The sequence below is a fragment of the Palaemon carinicauda genome, chromosome 35, assembly GCF_036898095.1.
Source record: "Palaemon carinicauda isolate YSFRI2023 chromosome 35, ASM3689809v2, whole genome shotgun sequence".
NCBI classification, from domain to species: domain Eukaryota; kingdom Metazoa; phylum Arthropoda; class Malacostraca; order Decapoda; family Palaemonidae; genus Palaemon; species Palaemon carinicauda.
The window spans coordinates 69,677,551-69,695,380 of NC_090759.1; the positions used below are offsets into that span (position 1 = coordinate 69,677,551).

The 17,830-nt window shown below is 47.2% G+C and overlaps 1 protein-coding gene and 1 pseudogene across 3 annotated transcripts in view; both read left to right on the forward strand.

Annotated features, from left to right (window-relative positions):
- Positions 1-17,830, forward strand: part of LOC137627536 (sulfotransferase 1B1-like) — a 59,336-nt gene that overhangs the window by 10,857 nt on the left and 30,649 nt on the right. For all 3 annotated transcript variants that reach the window (XM_068358627.1, XM_068358626.1, XM_068358628.1), the window contains exons 2-3: positions 15,524-15,681; positions 16,101-16,298. In XM_068358627.1, coding sequence (XP_068214728.1) covers positions 15,551-15,681; positions 16,101-16,298 — 329 coding nt within the window. In that variant the 5' untranslated portion in view covers positions 15,524-15,550. The remainder of the gene's footprint in view (positions 1-15,523; positions 15,682-16,100; positions 16,299-17,830) is intronic.
- On the forward strand, positions 5,699-5,817 carry LOC137628028 (5S ribosomal RNA; annotated as a pseudogene).

The window sequence follows — 17,830 nt, forward strand, 5'->3', positions numbered from 1 at the left end:
CCGCCCATTACTTGCAAGACGTAACCCATAGGATCATGGAGACATAATCCATTGACCTGAGGTGGCTGCACAACAGGTGGTTTAAACACCTCGAGCTCCTTGATGGACAAGTAGCAGATGGTGGAGGGCAGACGTTACCTGGGATTAAGTCTATGATGAATGATAAGATTGAGTGGCTCCTTCTCTCTCTCATCTTCCCCTCTCTTGGGTCACAGCACCTACGGTACCCTGCAAGCTGTCCTCCTCTGTCTGCAGGTAATGACCATTTCCCTTGGGTAACCTAATACTGTATATGCCCATGGAATTTGGGTAATGTTCATGGCTTGTTCAAGGAAATCCAAGGACTTCGAAAATTTGAACCTGGATAGGTCATTGCTAGTATCATAAAATCACACAGATTGCTGAGGCTGCTAACACATGCACATGCATGGAAGTTCAGCGAGGTGTCACGGTGATTCTTTTATAAAGTGTGCGTAGCACAGAGGAACACCCCTGATCAAAAACCAGCCAGTTGGTTAAGAGTTCCACCGATCTTAGGGTGAGTCTTCCCTATTAAAGAGCGAAAAGGTTTGTAGTAGTGATGGAATAAATGAAAAATTTAAAGGTAATTTGTATTTTTCCCAACAACACAAATCTTGAGCTCTTTATACAAATTTGTCCTGCCATCACTTATCCCCCTGCAAGTCCTGCCTACCATCAAAAGTAACAATAGAACACAGGTGTGTGTGTGATTGCGGTAGCCGGTACTACGCCCCCCTCGCTTACTAGCAATGGGATCATTTTACCTTACTAAAAGTCTTATGGCTATTCTTCCAGATTCACCGAAAGTATATCCCTAATAAAGAGCTCAACATTTCTATTGTTAGGAAAAATACAATTGTTCCGTAACCGAAATACAAACCACGCTATTTACATTGGGTTTACCTTTTAGCGCAGCTGAAATGGCGAGCCATTAGAATTTAACGAGGGTGTATTACCCCCGCGCTAGTTAGCGGGGGGGTAGGGGAGTGGTAGCTAGCTACCCCTCCCCCCCCCCTCACACACAGGTGAATGCTCACTTTCACTTTTGGCTCGGACTGGGACAGACGTCTCTGTCTTGGTCCTCGCTTGGCAGCCATTGTTTGTTTTGTCTTTACTTAATCGCTTACTTTTCTTTTACTCAATATATATGTAAACATGTTTTCATGTTTGTATATATATTTGAGTATAGAAATCAGTAAGTTTCCTTTTCAGAGTTGTGTGTGTAGTGTACGATATCTCCGTGGAGTCCTCGGCAGTTAGGACACCACGGCGTAATTTTATGGGTTGTGATCGAGTTTGACTTCGGTCTTTCTCTCTCTTTCTCTCTTGAGGTCGTTCACCCTTTTACTACGTTTTACTACGCCCTTGTAGCTTCCTTCCCTTGTGGGGGGTTGGTTGCTACGCCGTACGTTTTGTCTCAATTAGTTTATGAATCTAATTGTAGTTGTTAATTTTTCAGCTTGTAGAACGATTCCTTTCGGGGTTTTCTTTCTTTCTTTAGTGTTCATTCATTTTTAAATTACATAATTACATACTTTCATAATTATAATTGTTATAATTCTGTTTTGGTTACAGCTCTCCTTCCGTGAGTGTAAGTGGTTGTGAGGGCACGTGCCTGTTGTGTAATTCTTGTTCCTTTCCCTCGGGATTCCTCTTCGGAGCCTTCCCTGGGGAATGAATGTGTACTAATGTTTTTTGTTTTTATTTTTTTACAGTTACCGATCTAGTTCGTTTCTGTAATATGGGTACGGTGTGAGCTGTCTTGTGGAGGCCTGGGGATTCGGCTGTTGCTTCCTCCCCTTTGGATTTTCGTCAGGGGCGTGTCTCCTTCTACTGGAAGTACTCCTGTGACGATTGACAGCTCTCCAGTTCATTTTAGAACTCAGGAGGCTTGCCTCCTTGGGTGGGTAACTTTCCTTCCGAGGGAAGTTTTTTCTGTCCAGGCTTGAGTTTTTCTCCTTTTAGGGGGTTCTTCTCTTGCCTTTTTTTCGTGCGACTATGCTCTTGGTGCTGAGTGGTCACACCTGCAGTTTTGCTCAAGGGTCTGGGCAACTGCAGGAGACCCTCTTCGGAGGATTGCTCCTTTTAGGTCACTGGCTGACCAGTCTCTTCTACGAAGTGTTTCTCTTTCGTTCGCGAGAGAATACATTCATAGAGACTCCTCTTCGGAGGATTCTTCTGCTGTTGTTGCTGTTGGCCTCCTTCGCCGTAAGGCTCACCGTCCGCCTCGTCGTAAGGGCCTCTCATCTCCCTATAAGGGTGCTAAGAGGCGCCTTTTTGAATCTACGTTTGCAGCCTACAACTCCTTCATCCGCCCTGGTGCAGATGGACAGCAGTCTGACCTCGTCTTCCGACGGACAACGGTCTTCCCGACGGACAACGGTCTTCCGACGGACATCAGTCTCCCGGCGGACAGGCAACGGTCTTCCGGCCTGCTCCTGCTCAGTGTTAGCGCACAGGCGCTCTCCTGCTCATCAGCGTTCTCCTGTTCGCCAACGCTCTCCTGTTTGTCAGCGCTCTCGTGATGATCATCTCTGCTGTTCCTGTTGGTTCCTGTTACGCGCCCTGTGCGCCCACGTTCGCCCTCGCGATCTAGAACTTCGGTTCAGGTCTGGGTCAAGGACTCTTCTTCTATGTGCAGGCTTCCACGTGTTGCCTTCTGCTCGTCAGCGATCATCAGCTCGCCAGCGACCTTAGACGCGTCAACGTTCACCTGCTCGCCAGCGATCTCCTACGCGTCAACGATCACCATCGATCTGTCACGCGTGTCAGTTCCCCTGACCACCATCAGTAGCGATCTTGCGCTCGCCTGCTGTGGACCACGATCTCCGGTAGCTGAGTCTTGCCGTAGATCTTCCTCCTGCTCGCCAGCGCTCACCTTTTCTTCTGTCCTTCTGTGCGCCAGCTTTCTTCAATCGCCAGCGCACATCTGCGCGCCCTTCTTTGCCGCGCACCAATGGGCGCCAACGGGTTTCTGACCGTCTAGGATCGCCTGATTAACAGCTGGCTTCAGCGCTCACCTTCCTCATGCACCTGCGCGCCTTCTGTTAGCGCGATGCGCACTAACCATCACTAGTCTCTCTCACGTTGGCAATCGCCTATGCACCCGCGCGATTCTTCATCTGCTCGCTAGCGTTTTGTTAACGCACCACCGCTCGCCAACGCGCCGTCGCTCGCCAACGCGCCGTGGCTTGCCGACGCGCCGTCGCTTGCCGACGCGCCGTCGCTTGCCGACGCGCCATCGCTTGCCAACGCTCCGTCACTCTCCTGCGGGCTATCGCCTCGCCAGAACGCGCCATCGCTCGTCAACGCGCCATCGCTTGCCGACACGCCATTGGTCTCCCGACCGCCTGTGCTCACCCGCGCGCCCAAGTGCCTGCGCGGCCACACGCCCACGTTCCTGCGCGACTGCACGCCCGCGTGCCTGCACGTCTACGCTCATGCGCGACCGCGCACATGCTCAACCGCGCACATGCTCAACCGCGCACATGCTCTCCAATGTTCGCCCGCGCGCGAACTAACGGTATTCCATCGCGCGAACCAACGGTATTCCATCGGGCGAACGGACCGTTTCCGTCGCGCGGACGGACGGTGTTCCGTCGCGCGGACGGACGGTGTTCCGTCGCGCGGACGGACGGTGTTCCGTCGCGCGGACGGACGGTGTTCCGACGCGCGGACGGACGGTGTTCCGTCGCGCGAACCGACGGTGTTCCGTCGCGCGAACCGACGGGGTTCCGTCGCGCGGACCGACGGGGATCCGCCGCGCGAACCGACTGGGATCCGCCGCGCGAACCTACGGGGTTCCGTCGCGCGAACCGACGGGGTTCCGTCGCGCGAACCGACGAGGTTCCGTCGCGCGAACCGACGGGGTTCTGTCGCGCGAACCGACGGGGTTCCATCGCGCGAACCGACAGTGTTTCTTCGCACGAACGTCGGCTTAATTCTTGCAGTATCCATTGCTCGCCTATAGGTTATCACTCGCCGACCACCAGCTCTCGCCCTTCCTTCCACGCTCGCCCTCCTTCTGCGTTCCTGCGTGACCGCGCATGGGCGCTTCCACGTTCGCCCACGCGCAGATCATTGATTTACCATCGCGCGAGCTCCAGGGCGATTGCAACCACGATTCCCATTGGGGTTTTCTCAGCATGGCCAGCCTGGCGAGTTCTTCTGGAGCGTATTTCCAGAACACGGCCTCACCCCGTAAATGCAGAGCATGGCACTTGCAAGAATAGGAAGAATCTTCAGGGAGGTCTGAGCAACACTCCTCTTTCCAGAACCTGGGTTAGCCCTTCCCCGTCATTCTCTGGAAGGATTTTTGGCGAGGGGCCTTTCCGTTCGAGATTTCTCCATCGGCCAAGGGGTGACTGCTTACCCCTTCCTCTTCTCCACCGCGTGTAGGGGGCTTACCAGGTCCTTTCCCTCCTCGGTTACGGCCCGAGGTTTGGTTCAAGGAAGCTACAGGAAGGTCATGGGTACTTTCCTCCTCTCGGGCCCAGGCACCTTGGCGTTTCGTCGTTAAGTATCTAACTTGCGGGCAAGCTCGATGTTGGACCATCTGGACGTGCTGACCGAGGGCTTCCTTTCGGGTGTCTCATCCGTGGATGTCGACAACCTCAGACACCCTTCCATCCTTGAGAAGAGTTTGTTTGTGCCCAAGGACAGAGACTTAGACAGCGGCTGTGCGGAGGAAGTCGACTTCCGTTTTCACTCCTCCAAGGCGCTTTCTTCCAGACTCTGCAGGGCTCCAGCGCCTTTTTCTTTCAACCATGTTGGCCTAAGTTATCGGCTACGACAACTGAGACAATGTGTCCAATTGCAGTTTCCTCCTGTCAGGAACAGATGGCACGGGAGGCTCCCCCGGGGGGGGGCATAGTCCTAAAGGGAGCGGCAGAGTTCACGAACTCTAGGATTGGCACCCCCCCCCCCTTGCAGGTTTCACGCTGGGAGGATGCTTAAGGTTACTCATCTGGATGACAGCTTCCCGATGCCCATTCCCGCACAATCTCTGTGATCAGCCAAGGATATCGCGCCTGCCGTCTCTGTCAGCGAATTCAGTGTCTCTGAACCTCTATGCCATAGGGTTGGCAAGAGTTGCCCGTTTGGGCAGAATGATCCATACCTTAGGAGAAGGTCCTCCATAGGATCATTGACGGCTTCACCCCCGGCTTCTTCAGTCGATCCTTTCTTGTAAGGAAGTATCTGAAACGAGAGTTCCGTAGTCGACCTCTCAGCCCTGATCAAGTTTGTCGAACAAACTTCGTCCAGCGTAGAACAGCAGAATCGATCAGACTGGTAACGAGGCGACAGGACTCCTTAAACGCTGGATCGTAAGGACGGGTACTTTCAGTTTCCATTCCATCCATCTTCCAGGGAGCTCGTGGAATTCAACCTAGACTGCAGATATTCCTGCTTATGATGCAGTGTGGTGATCCCGCCGTGGCATCGCAGGTTTTTTTCCCCAGAGAACTCTCCCTGCTTTCCTCATGGCCGCTCAGGTGCAGGCTTCCGCCTCCTTCGCTTTTTGGAGGGCTGGTCAACTCCGGTAGGCTCGGGTTCGACCTTCTTCAGCGCCGGGACAAGCTTCCGGATGCTTACCATGAGTGTGGTTTCATGGTATTTTGCTAGGAGCCTTCTCTTCTTCTGCCTCAACATCTGGAGTATCTGGCCATGATATTGAGTCAACGGCCTTACCACGTTGGAAACCCCGCTTCTCGTCCGTCCAGCGAGGTTAAGCAATGTCGGTTCTGGTCGGTACTTGGATGGGTGACCACCTGGGGACGCCAGATTCTGTTGCCACCTCCTCTGAGCCTTCCCTTCATTTGACTGTGGCAAGGCTGAGGAGAGTCGCAGTACCTGTTCTCAGTCAAGCAGAGCTTTCAGCCCTACCTTGGAACGTTTCCTAGTTCTCCTTTCCTCATTGACCCGTCTATAGTTCCGAACGGTCGCCTCAGGATAAGTTCCATGTAGGGCGGTCCAAGTTCCGGTGGTTTCAGGCAACGATTAACCGGACTTCCTGGCCCTTATGGGACCAGCGGAACTATTAGACCTGCAATGGGTGTTGACCTATGGAACCTCTTGATGGGAGTGGATATTCTCGTCCTTTCCCCACATTCTTGATGCTGTTCTCGGACTCGTCAAAGAAAAGGGGGGGGGGGGTGTGGCATGTTTCGGTCCAGGCCTATGGTCAGGACCTGAAGGATACCTCTCCATCATTCAGGCAGGCTTAAGGGCCGTAGTCTGGCCCCTCTACAGATCCTACAGCTCCTGCCGAGTCGCTCCGTGCGCGTTGACTTCATGATTCTGGCGTGTTCTAACCAGCAGGGGACGCATTTTCACACCTTCACATCTTGCAGTAGAGATACCGAGATGATTGAGATACTCTCAATACCACCATCAGCTCTCTCATTCCAGGCAGAGGAATTTTCTCTCCGACTATCCGAGCAGAGCCTCGTAGAGAGAGTGTACCTGGGGGTCTTTGGCCTTGAGTAACCAGCAAGTCCTGGTCTGGGGGACCTGATCGCGACAGCTTGGAACCTCAAGCTTCCGTTGTTCTTCCCCCCAGTCTCAGACCCCGAGACTGGCAAGATGCATTCCGGTGATGTTGGGACAACTTCGACGCCTGTCTGTGGAGAATGGGTCTCAACAAGACCAGGTTGTCTGTCAACCTTTCAATGGGAGAGCTCCACTGGGACTATGCGCAGAACGGTTTCTGGACCCTCTGCTTTCCCTGACGGAACTCCCGGGAGAGCTTCTCCCATGGCACAGACTACTCAAACAACCACACTGCAACATCTTTCACGAACCGGGGCGTCGCTTCGGCTTCATGCCTGGAGACACTACGCCTCCTCCTCAAGAAGAGACAACCCGCTACAGTCGCGGGACGGAGGTCGCGTCATCTGCGATAGTCATCCGCAGGGGTCTTCCAGGGGAAGTGAAGAGTCTTCAGTGGTTGGTGCCGTGGGAGATATACCTCTTCCCTTGAGGCCTCTTCTCCAGCAATAACGGTCTTATTGCCTTTCGGCCGGAGGAAACTCCTTTCCGCTCTCGGCAATGAAGCCTGTCGCTCAGCCTTTCCCTGACCTTCAGGCTTAAAGGAATAACTTTTTCCTGCCTGCTGGATCTTTCCTCGCTCATGCGAAGCTACGATCGTCCCTGCCCTAGTCGGAGTGAGACCTCCAACTTGGAGCATGGCTCGGACTTTTTAGTCCCTTAAGAGATCTTCTCAAGACCCTTTACGACAGGCCTCGGATTGTATTCCATCTTGGGTCTCCTGCTCACTCTGGCCGCGGCCAGTGTGTAAGCAATCTTCTTGGTCTCGTACGACTCCGCCCTTTCTAAGGAAGAGGGGAAGGCAACATTCAGGTTCGCTCCTGAGTTGTTGGCTAGACTCAGAATCTTGGGGTCCCGGCCCTTCGGTCCAATTCCTTCAAGATTTCGAGTCTCCATTCTGTATCTGATGTCCCAAAACCTTCTATTTCTTGCCAGTAAAGGAATCGAGAGGTTAGCTTTTGGAACAGCTGCAGTTTGTCCTCAGTTGCAGCCGATTTGGGAGCACAAGGAGGACACGGGGGAGAGTCCCCAGTATACCTCTTCAGCTCGGACTCAAGGACATTCATCTCGACCTGTCTCCAGACCCTCCCCCGTCACGTCGCCCTACAGCATGATGTTGGATACATCGCAACGTCCCTCGCCTTCGAGTAATACTACTCTGTGACGCAGGTTCTACAAGCTGGAGTCTGGAAGCGTCTAATGACCTTCGCAGCCCGCTTCCTGCAGGGCGTGACCCACAGGAGTTTCAATACGTTTTCTATCGCTCTGTGGTGGCTACACAACAGCTGGTCTAACCTCAGGCTCCTTTTTGGACAGGTAGCAGAAGGTTGAGGGCATTGTTATCAAGTTTTAGTCTGCATGAACGAAAGAAGTATGTCTGGCCCTTATTTCTTTCTTCATCATTCCCTCTACGGGGAAGCAGCATCCTGGTCTCTGCATAGCTGACCTCGAACCTCTGCAGGTAAACCATGCTTCCTTGTGTTCCGAGTATTGAGTCAATACTGTCGCGTCCCCCATACCCTGACGAGGTGGTATTGGGAACGTCCTAACCCAGAGTTCCTTCTGGAACTCCAGGTCAACTGCCTAGGACGGGTCACACTTCTTCCTTCACACACAAGCTTATGTAGGCCACATGGTTCCTTGCGGAGCAAGGAACTTGTGAGGTGCAGGGACTCCTTTTCTCGAGTGCGACTCACTCGGATTCTGAGTCCCCGGGTAAAGCCAAAGCCAGTATGGCTGGGGACTTTCCACCCTACCTAAGGGGTAAGTCACCCAATGTAAATAGCGTGGTTTGTATTTCGGTTACGGAACAAATGACAAATTCGAAGATAATTTGTATTTTTCCTAACCATACAAACCTTAGCTTTTTAAATATTTAACTTAGCCGGTGAATATATAATAGCTGAGCCTCCGGCGGCTCGACAGAAAAACACACAAAAACTCGCGAGCGATCGCTATGAAGGTTGCGGGTGTGCCCACTAGCGCCAACTATCGGCCAGATACCGCATATACTGTACATGTAAACAGACCCAATTTTTCTCTGTCGGCCTTAACGACAAGACGTATCAATACTCGCTGTATAACCTGGAGTTTTCTCAACATATTTGGTGAAGTACTTCCTTTTGGTTTGAGCTTTCGCAGTGCAGGTGTTTTATCTTCAACTTAAATCTTGAACTCGTTTTTGGATAGATTTAATTTTTGATGACTTTGGATGGTTTTTTGGACTTTCTTTGACTTTTAAATGGCCGACCCTTCCCTTAGTACGGAAGTGTGTTTTAGGCTTTTAGCAATTATCTTATCACGTTATAAATTGTTGTTGTTAACTATATATTTTATATCTCAACCGCCTTTATTAGGCCTCTTCGATTAGCTTTCCATTTATAATAAACATCAAGATAAATTTTAATGATTTGTTTATATGCGACCTTTCCTATTCCTCCTCTAATCCGAGAGTAGGCGGTCCTAACTTGGAAACCGAAGTTAAACAACGTTGAGCCCTTTCAATCGTAAATAACTTTTACAGAGCAAATGATTTAAAACTTATTAAATAAATATTTTTTAGTAAATATTTTATGAAAGATTTTCTTTGAATAGTCTTCGTACTGTTTCAAAGATGAACTAACGTTTAGTTTATTTATGCTACGCAGTTTGCGCTCTATCGTTACGATAGAGAGAGAGAGAATCACGGTTTCACTTTGCAGAAAGAGTAAATCGATTCTGACGTTTTGTTCATTCTTCTTTCAAACTTAAATGTTTTAAATACTATTTTAAAGGAACTTGTTAATTGAAAAACCTTTCAGTTTTTTCCTTTGGTCAAATAACCTGTTTATTGACGAAAGGTAAGTGGGCTCTTCTCTTCGGTGCGAAATCAAGAGAGAGAGAGAGAGAGAGAGAGAGAGACGGAGAGAGAGAGAGGAAGAGAGAACGTTCCGATCTTTATTCTCGTCCCAAGCGAGTAACGTTGTTCTCGAGTCAGTTTTTTACTCTCGTCCCTAGTCTCTGTACGGGGAGAAAGGATAAAACGTTTTTAGTTTTTATTCTCGTCCCAAGGCACTGTACGGTGAGAGATTGAAAACGTAGTTTTGAATGAACTAGTGTTTAGTCTCCTTCCCAGCCACTGATCTTTTTATCTTAATATATGTTTACTGTTTTTTGCTTGTATTAATGTGCTTACATTATACGACTGATTTCGCAATTATAACCTTTTGATGAGGGTAGAATTGCGTGAATTGTTGTAAAATTCGATTTCAGTGAAGTAAGTGCAAAACAGAAAATCGTAGTGATAAAGTGATAATTGCGCAAAGTGTTATCAGTGTTGCGACCGAGGGTTCGTCTGTTCGTGCCTGTCGTTCACCTAGTCCGAGACCTCTTGCAAGCTCCCAAGCCCAGAGGAGAAGTAATGTCGTACGACTTATGGGTTCGAGAGGACTTGATCAGCGAACAGACGTTCCCTCTATGGTTTCAGGCGTGTCTCATCAACACCGCCCCTACCATAAGACGAGCGAGACGATTTTCTCCTCGTTATCCGAAGGCTTTTCGCATAAGAAACCGTGGAACAAGGTTTCGAGGCCCTTTAAGCGAAAGTCAGTCCTTTCAGGACAGGTCCAGCGTCCTGGTTGTAACCATTAGGACAGCTCTGACCCTATGCAGTCATCGGAAGACTGCTCGCCGCCTAAACAAAAGCGTAACACAGGCTCCGAGAGTCTTTTTGTAGGCAAGGTTTTGCAGTCACAGACGTTACCCTCGTCTCTTACCGCAACCATTCCCGTTGATCCTAAATGGGTTGTACGGCAAGACATGCAGAATAAGCTTGCCTCTCTTATGGAGGACTATTCTGTTGAGCAGGTTCACGATGATCCTCGCCGCTTAGCTGATCGAGATCTTGGCCGTCAGCCGCCCAAACGAGCCTTTGCTCGTCCTGTTGACATTGACGTTACAAAGTCACGTCAATCGTGTTTTGTAGAGCCTCACTCGATGCAGTCCCGTGTTGACTCTCAGCCGCTTGTGGACGTTCAGCCGCTGCCGCTTGCTCTTGATGACGTTCAGGACGTTCACCAACCAGCAGAGTTGACTTGTTTTGACGTTGAGCGTCAAGCACCGCAGTCAAGAGTTGTTTTGACTGCTCAGTCTAAGCAGTCAAGGCAGTCTCGAGTTGACGTCGAACGTCCTCCCGCACCTGTTGTTGTTACTGGTCAGTCCTTTAAGCAGTTACATGACATAGCGTCCTTGACTGCTACTGATTGCTCCTTTGCGTGTGGACTCTGCTTGTCAAGCATTGCCACCACGGCAGGTCTCTCCCTTGCTTGAGACTCGGCTATTGTCGGACAAGGTTCCTTCAGATGAGGAAGTTGCTGATCCCCCTCCTACTGATATTCCCTTGAGGACTCTGTCAGACAGAGAGGAGCCTAAAGCTGCTCAGCCCTCTATGGACTTTAAATAAATCATGCTGATTTTTAAGGATCTTTGTCCGGATCTTTTTGTAACTGCTGCTCCTCGTTTGCCTAAACGTCAGAGTTTACACTAGGCCTAGCTACTTCAAAGCCGTTGTTTTATAAGCTAGTGCTCTCTCGCTCTTCTAAGAGAGCTTTACGTTTGCTAGGCGACTGGTTAATCACCAGGAGGAGTTTGGGGGAGACAGCCTTTGCTTTCCCTCCTTTTAAACTGGCTTATAGAGCGAGAGTCTGGTATGACACGGGAGAAGTTCTCGGCTTGGGAGTTCCTGCCTCTGCCCAGATAGACTTCTCAAACCTCATAGACTCTCCCTGGCGCCTGGCCATGAGACGCTCCAAGATTTTATGGTCGACTTCAGAGCTAGACCATCTCCTGTTAGGAGTTTTTTCGAGCGTTTGAAGTTTTGGTGTACAATTATGTCATGCATAAACAAGGCTTTCAGGGATGGCTCCAATGATCTGACAGCCACGTTCTCTGCAGGAACAAGTCCCTCAGGGATGGCTCCAATGATCTGGTAGCCATGTTCACTGCAGGAGTACGTAAGAGGCAAGTGCGCTCAATGTATTCATTGTCAAGACAAACTTCACGATGAAGTCTACCAGGCTGTCTTGACAGCATTAATGGAAGGCGACTGGATGGTCTCTCTCGACCTTCAGGAGGCATACTTCCACATTCCTATACACCCGGATTCCCAACCGTTTCTGAGGTTTGTTTACAGGAATGTGGGGTACCAGTTTCGAGCCCTGTGCTTTGGCCTCAGTCCTGCTCCTCTCGTGTTTACGAGGCTCATGAGGAATGTGGCAAAATCCCTCCATCTATCGGGGATCCGAGCCTCCCTGTACTTGGACGACTGGCTTCTCAGAGCATCGTCCAGTCTTCGCTGTCTGCAGGATCTACATTGGACGTTGAGTCTGGCCAGGGAGTTGGGACTTTTGGTCAACCTAAAAGTCCCAACTGATCCCATCCCAGATTATTCTATATTTGGGGATGGAGATTCGCAGTCCAGTTTTTTTCGGGCTTTTCCGTCTGCCACCCGAATAGAACAAGCCCTGCTCGAAGTCTAACTAATGCTGAAAAGAGAACGTTTGTTCAGTCAGGAGTTGGAACAGTCTCGTAGGGACTCTCTCATCCCTGGAGCAGTTTGTCTCACTAGGGAGACTACACCTTCTGCCTCTCCGGTTCCATCTAGCCTCTCACTGGAACTAGGACAAGACGTTAGAGACGGTATCATTCCCAGTCTCCGAACCAGTAAAGGCATGCCTTAAATGGTGGGACAGCAATATCAGTCTGAGAGAGGGACTATCCCTAGCAGTCAAGAACCCAAACCACGTGTTGTTCTCAGACGCGTCGGATTTGGGTTGGGGTGCGACCCTGGACGGTCGGGAATGGTCGGGTCTGTGGACCTCAAGTCAGAAGAGCATGCACATCAACGGCAAGGAGCTATTAGCAGTCCACTTGGCCTTGATGATATTCGAAAGCTTCTTCGAAACTAAGTGGTAGAGGTCAACTCAGACAACACCACAGCTTTGGCGTACATCTCCAAGCAAGGAGGCACACACTCCTTCACGCTGCTCGAGATCGCAAGGGACCTTCTCTTATGGTCAAGAAATCGAGGCATCTCCCTGTTGACGAGATTCATCCAGGGGGACTTGAACGTCTTGGCAGACTGTCTCAGTCGGAGGGGTCAGGTGATACCCACGGAATGGACCCTCCACAAGGACGTGGGCAAGAGTCTTTGGGCTACTTGGGGTCAACCCACCATAGACCTCTTTGCCTCCTCGTTGACCAAAAGGTTACCAATCTATTGCTCTCCAGTCCTCGATACAGAAGCAATCCACATAGACGCGTTTCTACTGGATTGGTCTCTTCTGGACTTATATGCATTCCCACCATTCAAGATAGTCAACAAGGTACTGCAGAAGTTCGCCTCTCACGAAGGGACAAGGTTGACGTTGGTTGCTACCCTCTGGCCCGCGAGAGAATGGTTCACCGAGGTACTTCAATGGCTGGTAGACTTTCCAAGAAGTCTTCCTCTAAGGGTAGATCTGTTACGTCAGCCCCACGTAAAGAATGTCCATCAAAGCCTCCCTGCTCTTCGTCTGACTTCCTTCAGACTATCGAAAGGCTCTCAAGAGCTCGAGGCTTTTCGAAGGAGGCAGCCAGTGCGATTGCAAGAGCGAGGAGAGCTTCTACCATTAGAGTATACCAGTCGAAGTGGGAAGTCTTTCGAGACTGGTGCAAGTCAGCATCTGTGTCCTCGTCCAGTACCTCTGTAGCCCAAATCACAGATTTTCTTTTACATCCGAGAAAGGTTCGCTCCCTTTCAGCTCCCACGATTAAGGGCTACAGGAGCATGTTGGCTTCGGTCTTTCGACATAGAGGCTTAGATCTTTCCAACAATAAAGATCTCCAAGATCTCCTTAAGTCTTTCGAGACCTCTAAGGAACGTCGTTTGGCAACTCCTGGATGGAACTTGGACGTGGTCCTAAGGTTCCTCATGTCAGACAGGTTTGAGCCATTACATTCAGCCTCCCTGAAGGATATCACCCTCAAGACACTTTTCCTAGTGTGCTTGGCTTCGGCTTAAAGGGTCAGTGAACTTCATGCCTTCAGTAAGAACATCGGCTTTTCTACAGAAAAAGCCACATGTTCACTTCAACTTGGTTTCCTGGCCAAAAATGAACTGCCTTCTCGTCCTTGGCCTAAATCTTTTGATATTCCTTGCTTATCAGAGATCGTAGGCAACGAACTGGAAAGAGTATTATGTCCTGTTAGAGCTCTTAAGTTCTATTTAGCTCGTACTAAGTCATTACAAGGTAAATCTGAGGCATTATGGTGCTCAGTTAAGAAACCATCATTGCCTATGTCAAAGAATGCTTTGTCATATTTTATCAGATTTTTAATACGAGAAGCTCATTCTCACTTGAATGAGAAAGACCGATGTTTGCTTAAGGTTAAGACGCACGAAGTTAGAGCTATAGCAACCTCCGTGGCCTTCAAGCAAAATAAATCTCTGCAAAGTATTATGGACGCGACTTTTTGGAGAAACAAGTCAGTGTTCGCGTCATTTTACTTAAAGATGTCCAGACTCTTTACGAGGACTGCTACACACTGGGTCCATTCGTTGCAGCGAGTGCAGTAGTGGGTGAGGGTTCTACCACTACATTACCCTAATTCCAATATCCTTTTTAATCTGTCTCTTGAAATGTTTTTAATATTGTTTTTTGGGTTGTACGGAAGGCTAAGAAGCCTTTCGCATCCTGGTTGATTTGGCGGGTGGTCAAAGTCATTTCTTGAGAGCGCCCAGATTAGGGGTTTGATGAGGTCCTGTTGTATGGGTTGCAGCCCTTAATACTTCAACTCCTGGGAGTCTTTCAGCATCCTAAGAGGATCGCTGGGCTTCGTGAGGAAGACAGACTAATAAGGCAGAGTAATCGTCTAAGTCAACTTCCTTACCAGGTACCTTTATATATTTGGGTTTTGTTATGATATAACTGTCAAAAACTCTAAGCATATACGCTGTAAACTTAATTAACTCTGGTCTCTACCCACCACCATGGGTGTGAATCAGCTATTATATATTCACCGGCTAAGTTAAATATTTAAAATTGATATTTTAATTATAAAATAAATTTTTGAATATACTTACCCAGTGAATATATAAATTAAAGGCCCCCCCTTCCTCCCCGATAGAGACCCAGCGGGATGAGAAAAATTGGGTCTGTTTACATGTATATGCGGTATCTGGCCGATAGTTGGCGCTAGTGGGCACACCCGCAACCTTCATAGCGATCGCTCGCGAGTTTTTGTGTGTTTTTCTGTCGAGCCGCCGGAGGCTCAGCTATTATATATTCACCGGGTAAGTATATTCAAAAATTTATTTTATAATTAAAATATCATATTTACACATATTTGCCCGCCAGCCCTGTCCCCCAAGACAAGTCCTACCTCTAAGTGAAAGTGAGCATTCACCTGTGTGTGAGGGAGGGGAGGGGTAGCTAGCTACCACTCCCCTACCCCCCTGCTAACTAGCGCGGGGGTAATACACCCTCGTTAAATTCTAATGGCTCGCCATTTCAGCTGCGCTAAAAGGTAAACCCAATGTAAATAGCTAAGGTTTGTATGGTTAGGAAAAATACAAATTATCTTCGAATTTGTCATATTACTTTCAAATTTGACATTTTGATCAAGAATGAACTTGATTGAATATTGCATTAATGCTGCACAAGGCTTGTGGTAACATGTTCAGTCAGGGGCATTATTGTACATGGTGTTTGCTATTGCTCCTTATTAGATTCCAGGGTTAGATTGAGAGCATTTTGATATCGCTTAGTACCATATTTTACTATGGTTTAGCTCTTGTTATACAGAATGTTGTGGACAGCATAAAAGCTGTACATTTCTGTAGAATATATAGTACCATATTAGTATACAGTATGTAACAAACTTCATGGCTGAGTACTGTAATTTGTTTGGTAATCAGTGTTCTAATATCTTTCAGATTTATGGGTATTGAAGTGCTGCAGGAATGTTACTCCACAGACTTGGCTCATATGCCAGGAGCTGTATTCGGTCACCTAACAGATATTATTTACTATGCGATGAAGTAACTAAATGTAAAGGGCAAAATATTTTGATACAAAGACCACTATCTAGTAGGTAAGTTTTTGTAGGGAGTTCTATTTTCTTTTTAAGGTATATACTCTATTATATATTATATGAATGCTGCATTTAGATAACATATTTTTCACAGTTGTAGCTGCTAAGTATTTATCTTGAGTCTTTGATAATTACAAATTCAAGATTTTTATTTTAGTTGGCTTTTGTCTCTGCTCTTGAAGTTAGCAAGAGGTTTTATGTGACAAGAAATTAGATTTTTATGAAACTTAACTATTTGTTTTATACTTCACTTCTGTAAAATCAGACATGTTTGTAGATATCTATTTTAATTTGTCATTAACATAAATCTCCAGTAAGAAATGTAGATTTTATATTTTTCTTTTTATTATGATACAAGACCAGAAGCCAATGTTTCATTGCATAAATTCAGATTTTGCATTTCACTTTCTTGCTTTCAGTAATAATGGACAGTTTTCCGACATGAGGAAATTTCGATTCTACAAGAGAGTGTTTGCCCTGACACTTTTTTCTGGAACTCTTGGCCTTGCTTGGTACCTAAAGAGACAGAAAGGGATTCGTCTGAAGAGTCTTCTGGAGGATTGTACTAGATTACCTGTTGAGGAATCACTTTTTGGTTCTGATGTATCCTTGTATAGGTAAGTTGCTTTTTTTAAGATTTGTAGTGTCATTTTGGTAGTTTATCTTCCTTAAGATATTTTCTATATTACTGATCTAAATTTTCATCAGCTTATCTTCAGTCATGCTGTAGAAGAATAATCCATCTTGATCATTCTATTTCTGTCTGCCAATTAGAATAGACCCCTTTATTTGTTTCTTGATGAATTTTACCAGTACATGCTTTTTCTATGATTGAATAACTGAATTTCATTACATACATTATTTTTTGTTTGTTCTGTAACTGGAATACAAACCTATGATATTTATAGGATTATTACTCGGCAAAGCTGAAAGACCAGCCATTAAGCCATTAGACTTTTTAATCTTGTTTTTTTTTTTAACCCTGGATAGGTACGGTGGGTCGTTTGCGACCCCGAGCGTCAAAAAAAAACAGGTTTTTCTCACGTGACTCACCCCTGTGACTGAATTTGTGGGTGATCGACCTGCAGGAGGTGTCTCCCCTACACGCTCTAGTAGTGTCCAGATGTGCATTGCTGTAGCTGTACTCCTTCCCCGATTTCTGAGACGCGTCGGGGTCGTTCGCGTCCGAGTTTACCCTTCTGAGGTAGTTTGCATAATTATCAAAGTTATTACGTATTATGAAATTGTCGTAGAATGGTGCAACTTGTATAGGTTATCAGTTGTGGAAAGTCTTGGTGGATTGTTTGGCTACCATGTGCATGTTTTTTTTTTTAGTTAAAATGTCGTTCATCACCACGAGGACCATTTTACCGCGAGTGCCCCTTTTTCCTTTTTTTTCATTTTTTTGCCAAGTCATTTTTCCGTAAGATATTGCCAAATAGTGTCGTAAAACTTTTGCTTGTTTAGTGTTGGAAAGTGTGTCTAGATGATCTGGCTACCCATGCATGACTTTGTTTTTGTCAGATACGACGTAGTTATTGGTATATTGGGTATTTAACTACGGTTACCAATTTCTGTTTTTTTTTCAATATTTGTAAAAATTACTACGTAGTAAGGAATTGCCGTATATTATTCATTTTTTTTTCATGTTTATGTGTTAGAAAGTGTGCCTTGATGGTTGGGCTAACACGTGCATGTCTTTTTTTTTATCTGAGATGTCGTATATTAGAATGTCGGGCATTTTACCGCGAGTGTCCCTTTTTAATTTTTTTTAATTTTTTTGCCAAGTCATTTTTCCGTAAGATATTGCGAAATAGTGTTGTAAAACTTTTGCTTTTTTAATGTTGGAAAGTGTGTCTAGATGATCTGGCTACCCATGCGTGATTTTGTTTTTGTCAGATACGACGTAGTTATTGGTATATTGGGTATTTAACTGCGGTTGCCAATTTCTGTTTTTTTTTCAATATTTGTAAAAATTTACTACGTAGTAAGGAATTGCCGTATATTATTGATTTTTTTTTCATGTTTATGTGTTAGAAAGTGTGCCTTGATGGTTGGGCTAACACGTGCATGTCTTTTTTTTTTATCTGAGATGCCGTATATTAGAATGTTGGGCATTTTTCCGCGAGTGCCCCTTTTTATTTGTTTT